The sequence below is a fragment of the Phasianus colchicus genome, chromosome 21 (assembly GCF_987193195.1).
Source record: "Phasianus colchicus chromosome 21, bPhaCol1.hap1.1, whole genome shotgun sequence".
NCBI lineage: Eukaryota > Metazoa > Chordata > Aves > Galliformes > Phasianidae > Phasianus > Phasianus colchicus.
This window is the reverse complement of record NC_143456.1, coordinates 4,450,935-4,473,834: the sequence shown is the minus strand read 5'-3', so window position 1 is coordinate 4,473,834 and position 22,900 is coordinate 4,450,935. Positions and strand designations below refer to the sequence as shown.

At 43.3% G+C, this 22,900-nt stretch overlaps 2 protein-coding genes and 1 long non-coding RNA gene across 13 annotated transcripts in view; 1 reads left to right on the top strand and 2 right to left on the bottom strand.

Moving 5' to 3' along the window:
* The window catches only part of LOC116228167 (uncharacterized), a 60,323-nt gene extending 48,710 nt beyond the window's left edge, over positions 1 to 11,613 (top strand). For 2 of the 3 annotated variants that reach the window (XR_004166710.2, XR_016459199.1), the window contains 2 exons: positions 5,682 to 5,759; positions 10,927 to 11,613. This is a non-coding gene — a long non-coding RNA (uncharacterized LOC116228167). Of the gene's footprint in view, positions 1 to 3,799; positions 3,921 to 5,681; positions 5,760 to 10,926 lie in introns of all 3 variants that reach the window. The other variant, XR_016459198.1, reaches the window with a different exon arrangement.
* LOC116228166 (3 beta-hydroxysteroid dehydrogenase type 7) lies at positions 606 to 12,079 on the bottom strand. Its single transcript, XM_031591851.2, has 6 exons — positions 11,652 to 12,079; positions 9,067 to 9,222; positions 6,951 to 7,059; positions 3,133 to 3,232; positions 2,414 to 2,576; positions 606 to 1,150 (listed from the first exon to the last, which is right to left on the bottom strand). Exons 1-6 carry the CDS (start codon positions 11,797 to 11,799, stop codon positions 732 to 734), a joined length of 1,095 nt encoding a protein of 364 aa, XP_031447711.2. The 5' UTR covers positions 11,800 to 12,079; the 3' UTR covers positions 606 to 731.
* Positions 12,080 to 12,082: 3 nt separating this feature from the next.
* COL26A1 (collagen type XXVI alpha 1 chain) overlaps positions 12,083 to 22,900 on the bottom strand; it is a 160,604-nt gene continuing 149,786 nt past the window's right edge. For 8 of the 9 annotated variants that reach the window (XM_090122378.1, XM_090122379.1, XM_090122374.1 and 5 more), the window contains 3 exons: positions 21,837 to 21,881; positions 20,290 to 20,374; positions 12,083 to 17,699 (listed from right to left, as the gene is read on the bottom strand). In XM_090122378.1, coding sequence (XP_089978504.1) covers positions 17,527 to 17,699; positions 20,290 to 20,374; positions 21,837 to 21,881 — 303 coding nt within the window. In that variant the 3' untranslated portion in view covers positions 12,083 to 17,526. The remainder of the gene's footprint in view (positions 17,700 to 20,289; positions 20,375 to 21,836; positions 21,882 to 22,900) is intronic. The other variant, XM_090122375.1, reaches the window with a different exon arrangement.

Sequence of the window (22,900 nt, the reverse complement as noted above, 5' to 3'; positions counted from 1 at the left end):
TGCACTGCAGGGAGTGGGACCAGATGGCACTGAAGGGTCCCTTCTAACTCAAAGCGTTCTGTGATTCCATGACTTGCACGGTTCACCTTCCCAAATTCTCTGTGAACAGATTGTAATGGTTTGCCCCAGATTTATTTGTCATATGAAATTATTCGCGAATTACCTGAGCAAATTATTTTTGGTTTGGAAGCTCATTTTGCAAAGAACTCTCCTGTGAGTGAATTTCCATGGAGTTCACTTGGCAGCTCCCAGCGTATTCCTTCGCTTCCTTTCCAGGGTAATTACTATGACTAACAAGAAGCAAATCTCGATCATTTCTATCAAAGATGCCGTGCTGAAACTTGCTTCTATTTTTTTTTTTTTTTTTTTTTTCCAGGAGGATTAGGGAAGTAATTAAAATGAGCTTTTATTTGTGCATACATACACTTCAACTGTAGAAAAACTCAGGAGATGATTACATGTTCACAGAACACAGGAGTACTTAAACAGTCTCAAACCGACAGAATTAATTTTGGATTTTAACCACTACTGTAAAAACAGCCCATTTCTTCGAGCTCCAGTGCAAACTGCCTGAACTTGTAGACATCCAACCATGGGGCTGGAATGCAAGTCAGCCCCTGTGCTGTCAGTGCAAGAGAATAGGAGTTTATTTTTATAGGGATAATATTTCAAAACAGATGTAATAAGCCGCGTAGGAAGGATAACAGGATCTTTAGGAAGGGTTCTTTCCATCACTGAGAGGACAGGTTCCCCACAGCCACTTCCAGCCACCGCGCCGTCCGGACCTTGCTCTCCTGCCAGCTGTAGAGGGGCTGGTACCCAAAGTGCCTGAAGGCTTTGTCTGTCTCATAGGAGAAGGTGGTGACTATCGTGTGCAGCAAAGGGAAGTTTAGGAAAGGCCGTGGCTTCCAGAAAGGGGACAGGATGACCTTGATGATCCTGTGCAGGTGTATCAGTAACCACATCTTCCAGTATGGGATGCGTGAGCCCAGTCTTATTGAGGGGTCCATACAGGATAAGAGCTGATACCTGATCAGAAAACCTTTTGTTGTCGGAGTGTCATCATAGGAATAATACACCTGCCCAGCAAGTATGTCTGGTTTCAGCTGCAGCTGCCTGGCTGCAAGAACATGCATCCATGCGACATTCCCTGGAGAAATAAGAGGAGGAGAGAAACAGGTGCTCAGAAGGAGCAGCATTTGCCTATTTACTGTGGGAGTGAGAGCATGGGATCCCAACTGCAGTGCTGCGATGTAGGGATGGCACTCATCGTGTGCTCAGCTGTATTGAGGAGGGATGGCATAGTTAATTCAGGCCTCAAAGGTCCTTTCAACCCTTGGTTTCCCCTTTGAGCTGGACAGTTAACTTTCCTTGTGACACGGGTTCACTCAAAGCAAAAGGGCACTGTTTTGTAGTGGGATCAGGATGAATGGGAGGCAGAGCTTGGGGGTTTTATTCCTGGCTCTGCTGTGAGCCTTTGAAGAAGTCATTTGATTTATCCAAGCCTGATTCCACTGTAACAGCGATTTCAAAGCACTGTTATCTGCACTTTTGGAAAAGGACATGTGAGCTTCGCAGAAATAACTACAGCTCCACATGATTGAGTGGTGAATTGTACTCCTCCTGTAATGCATTCAGTGCAACAACAAACTACTTCAGATGTGGTACCTCAGATGGCCAGTGGGCAGTATTGGTGGTAGGTGGGTGGTTGGGCTGGGTTGATCTTAGAGGTCTTTTCCAACCTCAAGGATTCTATGATTCTGGGAGGCTTTGGGAGCAGCCTGTCATGCTCACAAAACTCAGTTATGTAGTACAATCTTTTCTACAATGAACGCCTTTTCTAATTTTATTAGTAGCTGGCTTAATTTTTGTGAGTAAACGAGTCTTTTCAAACAGACAAAAAATATTTTAAAGATATTCCCTCAGCTTCTCTGTTTTCCTCTGTAGATTTCTAGAAACATTGCCAAAGGGAAAAAAAAAAAACAACAAAAAAAAACCAAACAGAACTCTTGTACTCTTTTCTGCTATTTTTCAGTTTTCTAAACAACATTGTTCCTTGCATCGAGGAGAATTTAAGAAAAGAAAACCCTTTGCTAGTGATTTTCAAGGAAAGGGTGAATGTTGCACTGAGTGCCATGGTCTGGAGTGGTCACAGCTGTCGGGTTGATGGTTGGACTGGATGGTCTTGGTGGCCTTTGCAACCTTAATGGTTCTATGAAAACAACAGAATGTAAACAAGTGTTTTATAAATTCTTTCAGCCAGCCTGAGTTTTGTGGTTATAGAATTATTTACACTCAGTCACTATGCTCATTTTTCTGTATTCAGGGATTATGAGTAAGCCAACGTGCAAAATCTCCTGTGGCCAAAGCAGCCTGGGAGCACTGCATACAAAGAGATCCATCACTCACTCACCCACGTATGTGGAATTGCGCTCTGTGTGTTCAGGCTCCAGGTAGTTCAACACACCATTATGGGCTTTGGCAGACAAATACAAGTCGTGAAGGAACATTGCTTTCTCCCCATACACCGTGTTTGCGCGGATGATGCAGGTTGTGAGTTTACCACCATTGGTGAGCTGAAAAATCAGGGAGGAGTATTAGCAAGTGATGGATTCGGAGGTAGAATCTTCCAAAGTGATCTTTAATGTGGAAAATGGAACCAGAATACTTGGGGAAATTGGGATGGAGGAGTCAAACTTTTGATTCTTTAATCACGCAGGCATGTCTGAAAATACACCTTTTGTGCACCAGGTGAACCTAGTTTTGCAAACCGTAATTTAATACAGTGCTTTCCAAAGCTCCAGCTTTGGTGGAGTTTGAGAATAGGCACAGAGGGTAGAGCAACTTGATCCTGCAAATACGTGGCAGCTCCATGATGCTGTGGGAGTATTGGCCTTTGGTAAGCTTGGGGTAAGCTTGGTGAATACATCCTAGCAGAGAAGTCATTGGAGACATAGTTAGGTACAACCTGTGGGGTCTTGGTGGTAGATGGACAGTTGGACTGGATGATCTTAGAGGTCTTTTGCAGTCTTAATGATTCTGTGATTCTATTCCATGATTCTTTCTAACCAGCTCTGTCCTTCTGCTCATCCTGTGCTGAAACCCCATGGATGCCACCATTGACTTTTTTACCTTTTTCCCATTGGCTTCTAATACAAGTCTTTCTGCCATGGCCTTTGTCTTCCCATAAGGCAGCTCCACTTCCCCGCTGTATTTGGTATCTTCATTTCCTCTGAAATAGATTGAGATGTGAGTGACCCTGGAGTCCAGAGCTGGGAGACATTTATCTCTGTGTGATTTACTTTAACCCCTACTTTGCAGTGTATAAGTTCTGACAGTGAGTCATGCAGGGCTAAGAAAGATCTTACTGCAGCTCAGGAGAAATAAAGCCTCAATAAACACCAAGTGATTCTGTGGTGTTAGGCAAGAGCAGGTTTGCATGAGAGCAATGGTTTCATCTCTGGGAGGTGAATTTGATTTGTGTGATGGAAGCAAACAATATTCTGGCAGGGAAGTTAGAAGGCAGCGCTGTTACCCTTCTAAGCATCTCTCAAGTGGCTGAACAAGGTGGAAAGAGCACAAGATGATGGAGGGCAGGAAAATGAGAGCAGTCCTGTTTTGTTTTTTCATTAGAGGTAGCGAGAAGCCTCTTGTGAGCTTTGAACTAAAAGAAGCTGCACCTTAATTTTCTCATATTGTTGATTAGAGTTGGGAGGCGTTTGCTGCTGATGAGAAAGAGCTCCTGGAAGATGAGCAATCACCAGATTTGTGCTGAGGTTTTCTTTATCTGCCCCGGCAGATTATGTTTGAGGGGACGAGAGGAAAACGAAGTCCCTGAATTAGGCCAAGCAGGACTTGGAGCTGTGCTTGGGACCCCTGGTTGCCACTGTGGAGGAAGACAACATGCTCCTCAACTGGATGTGAGTCTTAAGTCAATGGGACTCAACATGTAACTGCTCTCACAGGTCCTAAAATAATTCCAAGGAGAACCAAGAAAGCAGCATTCCCCACAAAGGCGTGGGTATTCCTGTCCCAGTGATTCTAGCTCAGTATTTCAGGATCCGGTTAGGAAGACTGGGGGGCTGTGGATTTGTCAGAGAGCAAAGAAGCCTTGCTTGGAGCATTGGAGGGACCATGCACGCAGACCATGTGTCCACTTGCTCCTTGCTGCATGAGAAGGCTCTCTCCCCATTCAGTGTGCTGCAGGAGATCTCAGAGACTTCCTTCACATTTTCACATCTATTTGCTGACTATTTCACCGTCTTACAGAAATTCACCCTAGGCAAACACTGAACTGTGCCAGGTGTAGAGCACCCAAAGCAATGTGATGCAGAACCATCTTTCTCCTTTCACAGACAGGGTTCAGCTGTGCTTTAAGGACAGGCTAAGTGGCCTATGACAAGGTCAGGCAGCAATTCTGCAGCAGAGCTCTTTTTGTTAAGCGCTGGACATAAAGCAAGCTCTGACTCAGGCTCCTGCTTCCACCTTGTTCAACTCACTTGCTCTTTTCTGCGCTCACATCACCGCATGTAAAACATGGGTAATGCTATTGCCTTTCTTCAGTCAGTACCTCGTGCATCAGATATCCCAGCTGAGAGCAACAGAAATAAATGAGGAGCCTCAAAAACTCAGCATCCCCAAGCAGACAGGCTTGTAGCACAAACCCTCCTCCCCTCCCCGTGTTTATGGGTGATGAACAGGAGACAAACCAGCAAACAAGCACAGCAAAAGATTGATTGTGCACGGTTTGCTGAGAACCCAAGAGAGGCCCAAGACAATTAGGGGGGTTATCTAGAAGTCCTTGTTTTAATTGCGTTCTTTTTTTCTATCTGAATTTCTTTTTTTGCCTTGTGAAGCTTCACAAAGGGGCAGCCTGCCTGCCGTTCTGGGCTGCGGAGCTCTGCTCCTGTTTGCCTTCCCCCACCCCTTTTGAAGCTTGGTAGTAACAAAGAGCTCAGCATAATGCTCTTGCTTTTCAAAACGATCTCAGATAACTGAACGCTAATAAGACTGGAGCAGCATTGTCAGAAGGTATCTCAGCGGTGGCTGTCTCAGAGGGATTGAGACTGACAGAGGCATTTTCTATTATTGTAGGATGCTGAGGTGTGAGCATTATCCCTGCACCCATCATCCTGTCCAGAGACTAATCATGCTTTGTCTGTGTCAGTTCCCCAGCACCTAAAAGCGAGTTAAATAAAATTATACAAGGAGTGATAGATAAAGGGGACAGAGCAAAAAAGTAAGGCAAGCTTGATCACCAGCTGCAAACAAGAGCAGAACAAATTGGGTGGAGATAGGGAAGCTACATCACCTTTGCTTTCAGCCATAGAATCGTAAGGTCATTAAGGCTGGACAGACCTCTATCATCAAGTCCAACCATCAGCCCACCCCCACCATGCTCGCTAAACCACATCCCTGCATAGACTCACAGAATCATTAAGGTTGGAGAAGATCCCCAAGGCCCCCAAATCCAACCCCAGCCCACCCCACCATGCCCACTGCCCATGTCCCTCAGTGCCACATCTCCACAGTTCTGGAACACCTCCACGAATGGTCACCCCACCACTTCCCTGGGCAGCTGTGCCAAGCAGAGCCATGTTAGGTTGCCTTCCAGTACCTACTAGGCTCCCTGTTAAGACAAGCTGTGTAATTTTTGATTCTTCTCTCACTTTCAATTCCAGGAATTAAAAGTGAAAATCTTTGGAGAAGAAGAACCACTCTGACAAACAGGCTTTCTTCTCACAGCATGATGAGAGAACGTGAGTATGTTTTTGAAAAGCGAGTTACAGGCTGTAGTTGGTGGTTTTATTAGCATTTGTGGCAGGAAAGGGTTGTGAGTCGGTGGGGGGAGGATGCTCATATGTGCATATGTTCTGTGAGCAGCAGGATGGGCTTTTGTTTGCACCCACAAAGGCATGACTCTAAGGAAAGAACTGTCCTCTCAAGCAACATTTGGGATATCTACCACAAATCTTTTTCAAAACACCTATTTACACGCATCTCAAGTCACAGGACTATAATTCTAACAAAGACATACACATACATCTGTTTTTAGAAGTGATTTAGATATGTTAATAACCAAATTTCATAGCCTTTCATTGATACTAGAGCTTCTAGTGCTTATGCTCCTAAGTGGGTTGAGGTTTCTTGTTCTCAGGGACTTTTTCATATGAGAGACATTTATTTCTATGGACTTGGATAATGCTCTTCAGAACAACTGGGATATGCTTAGCTTACTTGTGAGTCAGACTGCACCCACCTCCACCTGACTTCAAATTTAACCTAAAATTTCAGTTCTTGGTCTTCAGAAAGAGCAGCCAAGTTCAAGGGGCAATTCCTGTATCCCATGAATACCAAAGGTATCCAGGTCCTGAACAGCAATCTTAGCTGATTGTGAGAGTCCATTCTGGAAATCAATGATAGGAAAAGGCAACTCCAACTTGTAATTTCAACCTTTGCCTTTCATTGTTCCAAATGCCATCTTTGCCTCGGAGGGCTTCCAAAGCTCTACTACTTCTGTGGGTCAGTCTTAATGGAAGAGGTGGGTTGAGCGTGTGCCCAGAAACAGGGAGTCAAAGAGTCACCTTTCACCAGGAAGAGGTATTTTGAGGGATAGAGTGGCATTCATGGGTCACTTCTCCCCAACTTACCCCCAAGGTAAAGTTTGGCCTTGTCGAACCCTGAGCAGCTGAGATCCAATGCCAAACTGATTTTAGCAATTAGAAGAACAGGTCCATACACATGGAAGATAACCTGGAGGTGCTGTTAAGTCCTACATCTCACAACCAAATCTTTCAGTGAGGGGTATCCGATACTGTTCAAGTTTATGTTGAAAGGAGGTGTGGTTTTCATGAAGGAGTGAAGGAATCAACAGGATTGGGAGCACACTTGTTCTGCCTTGGATTCACAGTAAAAATCCATAAGGATGAAAATGATGTGTTGGGCCTTACCTGAGCATGGGCTCGTGCAAAACGTTGGGTCCCACTGCAGCAATGGAGCTTGTGTAGACAACATATGGGATGTTCAGGGCACAGCAGGCCCTTAACACATTTTCAGTACCTGTGAGGCAGGACAGGAAGGACAAATATTAACTACTTTGGTTTCTATTATATGAGTCACGTGAGATTTTCAGATTTGAAATAGATCCATCCTTTTCATAGCCATAGGTTAAAGCTGTTGTCCCTTGGGTACAGGTTGCACAGGTATGGATGGTTTATAACACCAGAGCAGCAGCTACAGTTTTAGTTGTAACGTGGTGATCTCTACAGTTATTAACAACTGCATGGGCAGCATGGTGAATTGCAGCCTTCTGGCAAAAGAATTGGTGTTTTAGTTGCATATATTGCTCTGTAGAAGTGACTGGTGACTGAAGGGTGAACACCATTGCAACAAACTCTTGGTAAAAATTATCAAGGAAATCCTGAATTTAGGATAATTTCAGAGAACATAAGTCAGTATGAAGACGAGTGGAAAATAATGTAATCCTCCATTAACCTATCACTGTATGAAGTTACTGAGAACCTCAATTGATAAACTGAGTTTATCATTGGAAACAGATGAGTTAACATCATTCAGCTTAACAAAAAGCAGACTTAAAAGACTAAGTGACTAAATGGGCTCCTCAGTCTAGTCAAGGATTCAGAAACCAGAGGTTGAAGCAGAGGAGGATATCAAAGCAGAACAAAGATGTAAATTCTTGCATATAGTAATTAACTATAGCCACACTAATATTCTTAAGCACCATTACGATTTGCTGAAAGACTTGATAGATAGCCCATTAACTTGCAGTTCCTAATCCTAGGCAAAAAATCTTTTGGCTGTTCAATTTATCCACAGATTGTTGTGCTTAAGGCAGTCATTGGGTGAATTTCTGTGACCAGAGTTATACAGGAGCCAGCTTGGATTATAGTTGACCTGTCCTGACTCTTTTCTCTTCCATGAATTCTACAGTAGGTGTGAAATACAGTTCAGCATTCTTCTATCCGCAATGATGAATGGAAAACCGTATCTTTCAGTTCTAGATTTTGAGCAGTCCTGGTGAAGGCAGCAGCCCAATGTAGGGAGGTCTGTTTGAAGCCATCCAAGGGAAGGCAGCAAGCTGGCAATTAAGAGGAAGATCTCACAAAGCCACTAACGGGCAGTGGGAACCCTCTGGCTCTGAGTATTGTTTGTGTGCTCACACAATACAGGCTCTTAAAAGCATCTGGTTTTGGAAATAACTACAGCAATGTAGTTTAATGTTGTCCTTGAAGGCATCAGCAAGTAGTAGAAGCCCTAAGCAGTTACCAGGTTGGTGATGCATGTGTACGTATGTTTACATATATGTGTACAGAATTCTTTCCTTGTGGTTCATCGCTGTTTTAGTAGGTAACAGCCCAAAGTACCACTGGAGTTGCTGCTGCAGTTGGGATTTCATTGCTCTTATAGACTGTGCTTATTTCTGAGATTGATGAACAAGTTTTCGTTAATCAGATCTTGCACCTAGCATGAAATCAGCTCTTAGTGATAGGAAGAAAATGCTGTGGAGCACTTGGCTAGGTGTGGCATGTAGTTATATGATAGTTAGACATAGCATCACTTTAATTTAACTCAACTTTAATTGATGTCTTTCTCACATACCAGTTTCCTACCACTATAGCTATGTTCTGAATCAGTACTATTAGTGAAAGTGATGTCCTTGATCAGAATAACTTACCCAATGTCTGGGTCCAGATTTAACTTTGCATATTTAGAAGACACAGAAGCATTAAACCAGAGGAGAGACATATATTGTAGTCTCTTGCATGACTTTACACCAAAGCGTTTGTATTTAAGGCTAGATATTAGGAAAAACTTCTCAGAAAGGATGATGATGCAGTGGCACAGCTGCCCAGGGAGGTGATTGGGTCACCGTTCCTGGAGGCAATCCAGAGCTGTAGAGATGTGGCACTGAGGGATGTGGGCAGTGGGAAATCCTGGTGGTGGGTGGATGGTTGGACTACATGATCTTAGAGGTCTTTCCCAAGCTTAATGATTCTATGATTCTAAGGATGTGTTTTGCTTAATTGCTTGTTTTAAAGAACTTACCCCCAACATTGACAGCTTTCATTTCCCAAAAGGGCAAAGTGTTTCTGTAGTCCACAATAGCAGCTGTGTGGATAACCACGTGAACGCCCTGCATGGCAGCAAGGAGCAGATTGTAGTCTCGAATGTCTCCTTTCATCACTGTCACATGAGTGGTAGCTGGAGAAGAATAATATAAGCATAGATGCAGGGGAAAAAATACAAAACAGCATCTTCACATTCCTGCAGAATGAGGATCCTGCCTGGAAAGCTTTCTTCTCAGCAGGGCAAGAAGCAGCTTGCCAACTCTACTATTGGAATACATTGCCCTGGGGGGAAATACATCCCCATTTCATGAACCCCAAGAAACCAGATACACATCTGGTTTAATTCATTGCAGCACTTTGCCAGTTTACACCAGCTGTGGGTCAGAATAACAGCAGCTGTCACTGGGATCTCACATGGAGTTGAGGATAGCACTGAGCTACATGGGGAGACAGCTGGGCTGGCTGAGGACTTACTCTGGGACACATGAAGAAGATACTTAGAGCATGGTGAGAATAGCACTAAGCAAGCTTGAGGGATAGTGCCCAAAACTCTATTTAAATTGCAAATACTATAGATGGGGGAGAGAAAATAATACAATATATTAGTTAAGATTCTGTAGGAAATCCCTTCCTTTGAGCCACTGAGATGTCTGGCTTATTTTCCTCCTTCCCCCTATTTTGTGTCTCAGAATAGCTGTTCTAAACAGTGGTAGATGCCAACAACAGCCATAATTGTCATGCTTTTACATGAGCCTGCTTCATTCATGAGCCACTTCATTCTGATCACCTGTCTTAAGGCAGCTGGGTGCAATTAAGACCAGAATGGTCAGGGATAAGCAGAGAGGTGGCAAGCACCAAATGAAATCTGCAGATTGTGAAGGCTGATGAGCATTATCCAGGGCTGCTAATTGGGTACCTGATATAACTGCAGGATTACTGTTTATCACATACTTCAGAGAACTTTTGGTGGAGGCAGTAGGACACTGGAGTAGTGCAACTGAAATGCCTGTGTTTAGAAAGCAGGTAAAATAAGAGCCAGGAAAATTTGGAAAAGCTTAATGTCAACACCAGGAATTTCAGGAATGTGTGCTTAGAGAATGTGTGTAACTACCCACAGGATAACCAGGAGAATAGTAGCAACTGGTGGTTTTGTGAAGAATAGGTCATGTCAGATAAATCCCTTCTGTTCTTATGACACTTGGATGTAGGAGAGCAGGTCAGCGTCATCTGTCTTGATTTTAGAAGGGGTCTGGAGACTCCATGTCATTCCCATAAGCAAATCAGTCAAATGGGCCCCATAAGCCACATCAGGGTGAGCACGAAGCTGAATTACTGCTCCGAGAACTGCCAGCTGTGGTAGGTAGCACAGAGTCTTTTTATTGTTTTCATCAAGAACGTGGCATATTAAATCAGCAGATAACGTTAAATGGGAGGGTCTCAAAGTATGCTGGATGATTAGAGTATGAGCTGATAGAGATAGGGACGAGGAGAAAGTAATGGGTGTAGTAGGGAAGAGGTAACAGGCCCAACCTACCTCATGAAATAATTGGGCCAGATCACTTGTTGGCAGGAATTTGCAACTGGGAAAAAGGCTTAATTGGAATAAGGCAAGAAAAGGGATTATTGTGCAGGATGGAAGAAACAAATGGTGAGGTGTTGGCACAGGCTGCCCAGGGAGGTGGTGGAGTCACTGTCCTGGAGGTTTTAAAGAGAAGAGTAGCTGTGGCACTGAGGGACATGGTTAGCAGTGTGGTGGTGATGGGTTGATGGTTGGACTAGATGATCTTTCCAACCTTAATGATTCTATGATTCTATGACATTCTTCTGCTTTACTCAGCACAGGGAATGCCACAGCTGGCCTCTGTCCTGCCCCCAGTGACACTTTTCCAGAAGAGAGCAATGTGAGTGCCCAGGGATGCAGAATTGTCAACTATGGAAAAGAAAGAAGCACCACAGTCCTCCCTAACCTAAAGGAGAAAGCAGTAGAGAAGTAGGCTGTCAAATCATGAAGATTGTTATTAAAAACATTGTGCTCACTGGAAGCAAGCTGAGGGGTTGGGCAGTCAGAGAGAGATCCTCAGCCCACTGCTAACCCTACGAAGCCATGGGAGCTGTGTTGGCTTGTTTGGGGTTGGTATTCTCAAATCCAGTAAAACGAGTTGCTTCTCCCCTACGTATCTCACTGTAATCAGTTCTGGTGAAACATCAGAAGGCAGCATTCAGAATTGTGATCAAATTGAATAATTTAATATCTTTGAGCATGTTTACTGAGCCTCACCTCTTCCATTTTATGCACAGCACATTGGGTGTAGGCTTCTCTCACAATTACAGTAATTTATTATGCAATATCTGTAGCAGATGCTGAGCTTGATTCTATTGTTGTCTGCCTTTTGGTTGTTTTTTTGAATTTTTAGCTATTGGAGCATGTCAGGAGCATAGGTTTTGTCTGTTCAATCCATGTTCCCACCCCATGCCTGTAACTGTGGTATCTCCAGCATAATACCACCTGTCCTGAAAGGGAGGGCTATGGCTGCTAAATTCAAGTTGATACCCTTTTCTTACCTGTGGCAAAATTTTCTACTTCTTTTCTTGCTACTGAATCAAAAACTCTGACTTCTTTGATGTAGTCTTGTTGAGACAGGAGTTCTGTGATCTTTTCCCCAATAAAACCACATCCTCCTGTCACAAGGTAGACCTGGGCTCCATCCATTTCTGAGGACGTTTTTGTGGTTGAGGAGCAGAGAGATCCTATAGTGCACTGTTGATCTCTCAGCCAATATGTTTTCTGATCTAAGTCTAAAGTCTAACCTTCACAGTGTTAGTGTTGTTGGCTGAACATTAACTCCATCCAGTTAAGTCAGGTTTTTGCTGGTGCAGCCATACTGGTGCTACACACTGTTCTGGTCTTTCTGACTCAGCCTTTCCCTTCCACTCACTGGTGTAGGATCAGTGGGACACCTCCAGCTTGTCTTGGTCCTTGGCCAATCTCAGCCCACAGCTGCCATGCTGAGTGTTTTTCATGGTCAGTTGGTGTAGCTTGGACCTATGGGCAAAGAGTGCATGTCCTGAAGATGTGCTTAGGGCATCCCTCATTTAGTATGAAGCTATTAAAAAGTTCTTGCTGGCATGCAGTAATGAATTTGTATAGACAGTGAAACAGCAGCAGATCTACCTAGCTCTGTGTTAGAACTGCACACAATGCAGGCAGGTTCAAAAATGGGCGTTTGTAATGTCCATGATGGCAATGGCATGGCTTTGCTGAATTAATTCTGCTTGGAATTGGAATATACAGACACACACACACACACACACAGTTAGGAGAAAGTCCACTTAATTTGAAAAATGCGTAGTAGCAAAGGCTGTACCACATCCTCTGGCAAATTGTTGCAATAATTAATCACTGTCATTGTTAAGAACGGGCTGTTGTGTTTTATTTAATGGACAGTGGCTAATACACCTTCTCCTTGCTGAACTATGGACACGTGTTATCCAGTTTGTCATGGGGATAAAAAGTGGGATTGAACGCTTAAGACAGTTTATTCAAAGGCTATCAGTATTTTGCTTGTGTGTGTTTTGGGGATCAGCTCCTGCTAGAAGTGCAAGCTGTTAACTCTGCCATTGATTTTCCTCATGCTGTGTTAAGCACTGGGAAAAGAACCATTTCCCCCATGGTTACAGTCCCTGGCCATAATGGCCCAGAGACAAGCACAGACCTGAAGCTAATTGGTACTTGGCAGACCAATGCAGCCACAAACGTCCCAAGAAATTAATTTGGCCTTTTATCCAGCAACTCCCAATCTGTACACTAGTGATTAACAGCCCTGCCTTCCCTCAAGGGACTTGTGCAAGGATAAATGTATCAGAGTTGGAGGTCTTTGGACACAAAAACAAGATAAATACACCCTGAAGGACTCGGAGCAGTGCTGCAGGGGAATGTTTGGCAACAAGTTACCTTGAGCCTCTCCTGATCAGCACTGCAAAAAAAATCTGCATGAAGTCAAGGCCTTGACTCTGTGGACATCTCTCACTGTTTACAATACTTTGCTACAATAGTGATATCTGCATATCTACGGTGTGATCTGATCAGTGGGGAGAGAACTGGCTGTGATTTACACACCTCTTGTTTGTATTAGGGAGCAAAAACAAGTTCAGAAGCCAGACCTGTCACCTGTGACAGAAATGCTTTGGGTTCTTTGCCACCTCCTCCCATGCCTGGCTGTGGAAGCTTCCTTGCAATGCAGGAATTGCAAACTTTATGTTGCTTGAAGGCTTACCAAGGCTTCCTTCCCTTCTTTTCTTCCTTCCTTCCCTTCCTTCTTCCTTTCCTTCCTTCCTTCCCTGCCCAGATTTGCATACATACAGTGAGGGAAAGCCGAGATGGCAGGAAAGAAAAAACAGATGCCTTAATTTCAGGATGCATTCTGCTTGAACTTGCTCTGAACTTGGTAAATACAGGACACCTGACATCATACTCATTTACAGTATGTTTATTTCTCAGTGCATTACATGAAAGGTCTTTGGTATTTGTGGGTTCTTGAATACTGTTCCCACTCTGCTCTGTAAGAAAATGCTGAATACAAAACATTCCATATACAGTAACAAAACCCATAGCAAATAAAGAGAAATAGGTATCTTGAACAATAACATAGCGATATGAAAACAGGTAAGTAACCATGCAAGAGGTGGAACAAACAGGTTGTGTTTACAACAAACATTAGAGCCTGCCATAAATTAACTCATCGTGTCAGAAGAGATTATTTATTTGTGTTCTAAGTTAAGAAACTACACGACTGCAAAATACTGCCTATGGCCGCCCTATTAAAGACCAAATGTTGTATAGCTTATTACAATGGGACCATTTGCACACATACAAAACACACTGATATAAATAAAAAGATACTGTGTAAGATAAGTAGTGAAAAAGTTATCATTTCCTTCAGTGGGTGGGAATGTGCACTGTGGACAGTTATAGCACCTTCAAATTGCCTGGTTTCAAAGCAATAATGGAAACTGCAAGTAGTTTAACCCCTATACCACCAAGCATGGAATGTAATCTCGACTAAAGCAGAAGCTGTAAACATGGAAGAGAAAGAATTTCCAATATATTGTACTGAGAAGTAATTCCAGAAGCTGATTGTCTTTTGGAAGCCTTTGTCACAGTGGTCAGGTTCATTACATTAAAACAGTTCACTGAAGAGACTGGGATTGAAACTGAATCCCAGAACCAAACTTTCAGGAAGCCACATGTGAGCCATGTGCTGTGCTCCTCTGCAAGCAGCACCAGTTCCTGTGAGCTGGAGACTTGGATCTGCTTGTTATGGCCTGTCCCTGTTCCTATGGAAGGTGATGGGAAAATTATTGCGGAGATTGGTGGGAGCAGACGAGGATTCTTCTCTCTGGTTTATTCTTATTTCCCCAGGTTGCTATCAATTCTTTACAGTAAGTGCAAATCGGATACTCTGGAGAGAAGCATTCTCCACCTGCCAGGTGTGCCAGATTGCTGGTGAACGTCAGGGTGCACAAGTTGCAAAGATTTTCAGTTGTGCAATGTGCTTCTGGTTAGCTCACGGCAAGGGAAATGCATTTCTGCCACCAGAACTGATCCAAGTTAAAAACACACTGGTGTTCAAGGAAACATGAAGAATTTCAAAGAAGTCTTAGGAAAAAAAAGGAAAAGAACACACTATGGTATTGCACAGTATGCATGTAAGATAAAGCACTAAACACTTCAATTAAAATATATTTCTAAATGAGCACGCATCCAAATAAATCCACTCTCTAAGTTACACAGACATGGCAAGATGCGTAGATGCCCAGGCTAAATGAATCTTAGTATCCTGCCTAAGATGGGAAACGTGGTTGGAGTGGTTGGCTTAGTCATGAATACCATTAATTGCTGAGTGTGAGGCTGTGTTCACCTTTACAGCATATTTAAACTGGGACTGTACAAGAGCGTGGTCCAACCGTTGTGTAAGTGGTGAGGAACGAAACTCCAGATGAGAGGGAAAGTCCAGTTGGTTTAATCCCACTGTAACCCAACTTAAAGATACAGTACCACATGAAAGAGAGATACAGGTAACAAAGCAAGAAGTGTGGAGAGCAAAAGCTGACATAGCTCTTAAATCAATTTGGAAAAGGCAATAATTAAAACTGTTGCAACCCAAACCTAACCAATCTTTTGACTGTTGGCTTGCCAGGATTAATTGGAAATAACTTCAATTACATTTCCTTTCATCTTACCATTAATTTGTTTTAAATAATTTCTTCATTTAAAATTTGAAATCCTAGTCAATATGAATGAAGAAAGTACTCATTAAGCTAATGCAATCGCTTGGAATTCATAAGGGCAAACTCAGAGGGAGAAAAATTTCTTTCAATTCAAAGTGAAAGCTCCAAAATGCCAGGGAAATGAAAATGGATCCATTGTTCTTTTGCTCCAAATTCAACCCTGAAGTTATATGACCAGTGAAACGAATTTTAATGTTTCCCCTTTTAAAGACTGCTTGGGTTTGGTTTAATTCCTGAATCTGCCATAAGAAAACCTTAATGCAGCCAGTGCCTCTAGCTTGCACCAACCTGCTCAGCGTACGTTTAGCTTGATCTGTGATTTCTCCTCAGCTATTTATTTAGCTGTAGAGCAGTAGAAGCTTCTCCATGTGGACAATTTTCTCTGTTACTTGCTAAGCATCAACTTATGCTATTTTACCCATTTTGAGAAGGATGGTTGGATTTCTAAGGAATGGGGCCAAATGAACCCATTTGGCAAACTCAATCATTCTGAAGTAGCCTTCATTCAAATTGCCTTCAAAGGGCACTTCTAATAATATAATGTCCTTCAGAGGAAAGATTTGGGTGTTATGATGTCTCTGTATGTTTACGATATATGCAGAAGGTCAATTTAATGTGTGGTCAATGGGCTGGCAGAACTTCATTTTAAGGCTCATTTCCAGTATAGCATGTTTGTGTTTTTACCTTAGGAAGGTCACTTTGGGCGATGAGGATTCTGAATGCATGGACCATACATACATACTTTGGTTTCTACAAAAGCTTTTGACAAAAATTAGTTGTAGCAGTACAGGGTGCCTCATTCAGATAGCTGTACCTTGCACTAGGAAGCAGACAGAATGCAACAAATGTTTGTGACTGATGCATTAAGATGACAAACACAAACAATTTGCTCACTTTTGCTCTGATCTGAACTTAAAAATTTGACAGAACAGTGATAAATATATATATTCACCTAAGTAAAAATAGTACCATTGGTTGTCAATCAGTCAGACCCTTTCTAACAAAATTCAGTGTCTACATGAACAGTTTGTCTAATTGGATTTCCACAGAAGGTGTAAGAGATTCATTGGTCGCTGAAGGGCAGGTTCAGCCTCTTCACCTTGAATGCTGGGACTTTCCTCAAAAAGTTGTTATTGCAAATAGTAAAATGATCTTGTATTTAGCTTCTGAGTGCAGGATAAGCTCCTGTCAAGACTAATCCCAGAGATTTGGTGTTACACTCTCTGGGGATTCAAGTAGCAAAGGTTCACCCACAGAATAAAAAAACCCATGGTAATACTTTTCCTTATTGATGTAGAGTTAAGAAACTATTGCAAAACATTTTCTGAGAATAGCTATTGCTGTTATTTTCTCTGTATGTATGTGCAAAATGAACACAGCATGGTAAAAAACTCCACTGCAGTTCCATTATATTCCATCCGTACTGCTCTAAATTTTCACAGAAACAGTCAAATCTCATTGAAGTCAGTGTACGCTATCAACATTTTCATCAAAAGTCCTTTCACCAATAGAAATAATGCAATCAGCAAAATGAAGAGTAGAGATTTTGATGCTAAATTCTGAACAGAAATCTGAATTTTCAGATGAACAGTTTAAAATGTTCCTGGAATTTTTCAATTTGTTCTTTGCTTAGGAGAAATCCTTGCAGATAAGAATGCTTTAAAGGCTTATGAAAGTGTTACCTTCAACTGGGAGTCAGCTCGACACCACTGCATGAAACAAAAGCAGATGCCACCAACTACATCGAAGGACAAGGTTAAGGTTTGGCTTTGAGCCTAGTTGGGATTGATTATGTCAGCCAGTTAAGCAGGGCTTTACAGAGTAACTTTCAAGGGCTGTGGGGGAAACAAGGGAATGATTAAAACTCTGGAGACATATTCAGGAGGTGTCATTGCTATGGACAGCTTCCAAGGCTACATGACATCTGGTATTCCAAAGGCAAAAATAACAAAATCAAGAAAAATGTCCATAAGGCCCTCTCCAAGCTATGGGTAAGATACTCCCTGCAATAAGGGCACAGCGTTGGCCAGGTAAGCAAACCCAATTGCCAATATTGAGCTTCCTACTCACTTCATTTGCACTCTGCAACTAAGCACTGGGATACTGTATCTTTAACTGGTGGACGGGCAGGGAGAAGACGGAGATGCTCCTACTTCATCCGACTGCTTCTCCTTTTGGCTTCACTGTCATCCAGCAGTGAAGAGAGGATCTGGTAGGCTTGAGGCTGCTGAGGTCCTCCACGCTTAATCTTGATGCTGCTTCGCAGAGGGGAACCCGGGATCACGTCTTGTCCAGAGCCTGGCTCAATGGAAGATAAAGAGTCTGTAAGGAGAGAAAGTCACGGGAAAGCACTATTTAAAAGGGGAGGCTAAGGAAAGACTGAATGGGCCTTTCTGAATGATTCCTCTTCTGGAAGAAGTGTCGTCCCTTGATCCACCCTAGGCTACAGCCACATTAGCAATAAAGCTGGGAATAAATATTAGCTGTCCGCTCGCCCAGCATGCTTCATGTTAACACACACCTCCTCTTTCTACAGCATTCTGCCTTACAGAGCTAGATGTGCTTTTGACTATGGCCACTCTTCAATTTTCCCAGCAGTCAGCAGTAGATGCTTGCCAATGCGATGCTGCCTCATCACTTGGAATGCCCTGCTTTCTTCCTTTTACCTTCAGAGATGGATGCTTGTTTGCTGCTAAGGGTTCGACCTCACACACCAGACCCCCAGCCTTGGTTCATTCACTTGAGGCAGCACTTCTACGCCAAGGGAGCAATTGGCTGCAGGATTTGTGCTGTGCTCGCTGCAAGCACACACTGCCAAACAGTTTGGGCTTTCCTGTGTCCTGCTGGGCTGCTCTCCACTGTTTGCTGGGCCAGATAATCTCCCACTGACCTCCCACTGTAGAGAAGAGGTTTGTTTGCTGGTATGTTTTGCCTTGTTGCTTGGGTGGCTGTGGTTTTGAAACCATGAAGTTTCCTGGGAAAATGAGAGCATGCAATTGGCATTTCTGCGTGGGTCTCTGAACTGGGTGGAATTGGGCTACCCAGGAACCTGTGGTAAGGATTTGTGACGCCTACACTGGGAAAACCACCAGATGGTTGGTGCTGGGTGACTTCGAGCTGCGTGGTGCCATTCACTGCAAGGGAGGTCTGTGCTCAAGGAAACCCTGCTTTGTTGCATTATGTCTTTTTCCATTTTTTTCTTTTTAAACCATATTCACGAACAGAGATGAACATAATAGCATAAGGAAAACATGCTTCACTTTCTAAAAGTTCTTTTTCTAAGTAGTATTTTTGTAGTCTAAATATGTCTTAAGAATGGAACTGATTCAAAAAAACAGAATGAAAATATAATTATCTGCACTGTTACTGGATAAAAAGGGAATTATTTATATGAAGTCATGCAACATAGGTGTTTAAACATAGTTTTTAAATGTTGTGCAATTAAAAATCATCTACTTTTGCTGTTACATTGGTATGGAGTATATATAAATAACTCATGTCCATCCCAGGCAATAGCAGAAAACACACGACAGTAAAAATGCTTTGCTGAAATGCTGCTGCACTGCCAAACAAAGAACATGTAAAACTGGGAAACCAGGCAGTTGTGCAGTGGCAAGTTGTGTATTCTCCAGTTCATGCTCCATTGTCTATACAGGTTTGTAGAGCTGATTTTTCACTTTACAGTAGTAAAAGCAGAGATGCAAAGTAAAAGATCATGGAGGATTAGACCCTGGGTCCTGTATGTGTGACATTCACTGGGCTGTAATTATAGGCAAGGTTCCCCTTCCACTCCTACCAGAAGACCAGGCAGGCGGGAATGGATTGCTGCATAGGGAGCCTAATGGGCATCTTCCTGGCACTGTCACCAGGTCAAAGCAAACAAGCATAAAAAATATCTCTTCTTGGTCTATAAAATCCAGTGAAAACATGAAGCAAACTAGGATTAATGCAGAGGTAAGGTCAGGATGACTGCGGTTAAAATCATGGGTTCATGATTCATGATTTCCCAAAGCTCGTGCTGCTGTCTATTGCTTTTGGAATTAGTGCTTTGGGCCTCTAAAAGGTACATCTCCATCGAACAGTGAGGATGGTGTAGAGACCCAAGCCTGTTCAGCCATACAATGGAGCACTACACACCAACACTATTTTGGCTTTGAAGTGCGCAACAGCATTTTCATTTTAGCACAGTGCTGGCTGCAGGAGTGGTTTGCAGGCTCTCAAAGCCTACTGCACTACTGCTTTAAGTCATTTGGGACTTCTGAAGAGTTAAACTAAGCATTTGCCATATAAATATCCAAAAGTCACTTCAGAATAGAAGTGGACGTTGATCTGAGGGAAGGTGTGGTGGCAGCTCCATTTAAAAGCAGGGCCAAGAATGAAGTTCCATGGCCAAGCAAGGCCATGTGAGGTTCCTAATTAAACTATCCAGTTAAGAAATGTTCAGCTCAGTGTCATGGAACAGCCTTGTATCTCACAGCCTGAGATAGTAGGTTCAACCAGTATTTTGCTTCTGCTGTGTTTCTGTTGGGAAGAAATTGGCACAGCAACTTTTGGCAGCTTTGATACCACCAAGGGAGAAGTTGACCTGTGATGACTACACAACCCCACACTCTGGTTAAGGGAAGAAAACAGTCATAAGGGGATGATGCCACACATTGCACCCATGATGGGAGAGCAAACAGCCTCAATAGAAAATATAAATTCTATTTGAATGAGGAACACGTGAGACTTTCTTTAGATCTGATTGTGAAAATAGGTTTAGTGTCAGTTGTAATAACAAGAGCTTCATGGGTCATTCACTTTTTGGGTAACATTGGCAGAGACTTAGAGCACTGGGAGGACATCTAATCATCAAGCAGCTTCCTGAATAAAGACCCAGTTGTCTAGAAAAGAAAACCTCTGCGATGCTTACCGTGAATTCCTATCATGTGCTCTAGAATCAAGACCCTCTCAGCTAAAATCTTCAGAGCTTCTCGAAGTTGCTGAACACCTTCCCCCTGGAAGACAGAAAAGAAAACCAACAGTGCTAAATATTTGCAGAACAGGCTTCTTGTACATAATGTTGGCTCGATAATGCCAAACTGTGCAGTGTAAATGTTTAACAAGAGAAGTCATAAAAAATGAGATAAGCTGCAAGAGTAAAGTTGGAATGCAGGAGAAATCTCCAAAGAAAAGCTCCTCAGTTATACCCTACATTTGCAGAGCCTCTGACTAAACCAAACCTTTCACTTTGGTTCCTCCTTCTGCAGTGAGCCAAACCCAGGATGTATATTCCTGTCAAATATGTCATGTTATGCAGCTTATATTAATAACTGTACTGCACTACCTGGAGAACAGGTTTTGCTCTTGCCTGACGTTTACTCTGAACATCATTGAGTTTCTTGGGCTTTCTCTTCATTGGAACACCAGAAAATTGAGAGGGTTGGCAAGCCCCATCTTGCTTCTGCCTTATAAACTGGAACAGTGGCACATGTGCTCATCCTGATGGACTTGAGCCAGCAGTGTGCACTTGAAGGCCAACAGTACTGTGGGCTGTATCAAAAGAGGAGTGGCCAGCAGGGAGAGGGAGGTGATTGTCCCTCTCTATTCTGCCCTCATGAGCCCCAGCTGGAATACTGCATCCAGGTCTGGGATCCCCATCACAGGAAAAACGGGGAGCTTTTGAAAAGGGTCTAGAGGATGATCAGAGGGCTGGAGCACCTCTCCTATGAAGACGGGCTGAAGGAGCTGGGCTTGTTCAATCTAGAGAAGAGAAGGTGGGGTGACCTCATTATAGCCTTCCAGTATTTAAATGGAGATTATAAACAGGAGGGTAGTCAACTTTTTATATGGGTAGATAGTGACAGAACAAGGAGGAATGGTTTTAAACTAGAGGGAAGAGTTAGATTAGATGCTGGGGAGAAGTTTTTCACTGAGAGGGTGGTGAGGTGCTGGCACAGGCTGCCCAGATTGGTTTTGGATGCCCCAGCCCTAGAGGTGTTTAAGGCCAGGTTGGATGGGGCCCTGAGATCTGATCTAGTATTTGATTTAGTGGCTGGCAAAACTGCCTGCAGCAGAGGGGCTGGAACTTGATGATCCTTGAGCTTCCTTCCAACCCAAGCCATTCTATGACTCTATGACTTTATTCTGCCTCTCACCAAGCTCTGAGGCTGGCCACAGGTAGTCTTTTCTTACCTTGTAGCGGCTGTGTGTGGGAGAATAACATCTGGGGGCTGAGGAGGTGTTCAGCATGCAGGAGGGCAGCTGACAACACGGCCAACAGACCACTAAGACCTGGCTTTCTAGCATGCTGTATGTTGTAAACCAAGGTTCATCTCTTCTGCTGCCCTTTTAACTGGTGACAGGAGCCTTGCCCCTCACAAACCGAAAGGAATATGTTTGAAAGACAGTAAAGAATTACAAAGTAAAGCACAAACAAAACAAACAAACAAAAAAACAATAGTAAAAACACATGCTTACATCAGCACCTTTATCACCTTCCTCGCCCTTCTTGCCTGGTTCACCCTAAAACAAACAAGAAAGAGAAATTTGTCTCCATATGACTGAGGATCCTGCCCAGAATCACTTCCCTCCAATGGACCACAGTAAAGATGACTCCTGAGCTCTCTCCTAGCTCCCAGCAGCTTCCTGAGAGGTCACTGCTGTTTCTGACACTGATAAACATGGCTGGGGGTGGCTAAGCTGCACAAGGGGCTGGACCTACAACAGATCTCAATGAACAATGTTTTAGTCCACAGCATTGTGAAAGAAACGATGCCCCCCAAACATGCAATTGTGCATCTTTGATTTACACCATAAAATTCCTCCATTCTTCTTTCATTAATTACTCATATCATTTTCTGCCTCTGAAGATGCTCATTAAGTTTTCTGTGAGCAAAAGCCCTACGTGCTGTGAACACTGGTCTGATGTTCCCCCTAACCAGGGAGTTTGTGCATTTCCTAAGGAACAGAAGACGCAAAGAGATTAAGCCACAAGCTAAGGACAAAGCCTAACAAATGGCTGAATGAAATAGGGTGGAAATGCCTGGACTCTTCAGACTCACTGAACATCCCTGGAGACACTTGCAAAGCAGGGAGTGGGGATGGGATGAAGGGCTGAAGAAAAGGTTGTAGGAGCTGTACAGTATGATGAGATGGAATTAAGGAAGGGTGAAGAGAAACTTTCCAGAGGAACCAGCATCTCTCCGAATGCTGCCACTCAAGACAACCAACTTGTTCCACTCACTTTCAGCCAAACTTCAACTCTGTTTGCACTCTAGCCATATGTGCCTGTGCAAACATCTCCTGCGTGCACTGGATCAGCTACTGCCAAGAAATCGTTTGGCCAAGTCTCTTAATCTCATTAAAGGTTTTCCAGCTCAGCTTGGCAGATCAAGGTGCAAGAGGACACTGAGAGCAGCTGATGTAGGGGTTAACAATGCCCACCTTTGAGCTCTGGTAGTGCCAGGAACCTCAGAGGGCAGGGAGGGGATTCTGTCTGCCAGATTTCAGCTAGAGGGGATCTGCAAACACTGCACATCTCC

Bases quoted from the DNA above. Each gene is read 5' to 3' on its own strand.
- LOC116228166 (XM_031591851.2), bottom strand. From the start codon at position 11,799: ATGGATGGAGCCCAGGTCTACCTTGTGACAGGAGGATGTGGTTTTATT. The intron at 3,233-6,950 runs GTAAGGCCCAAC...AATCTATTTCAG, and splicing joins TTGCACGAGCCCATGCTCAG to AGGAAATGAAGATACCAAAT. The intron at 1,151-2,413 runs GTGAGTGAGTGA...TTATTTCTCCAG, and splicing joins GCGCAATTCCACATACGTGG to GGAATGTCGCATGGATGCAT.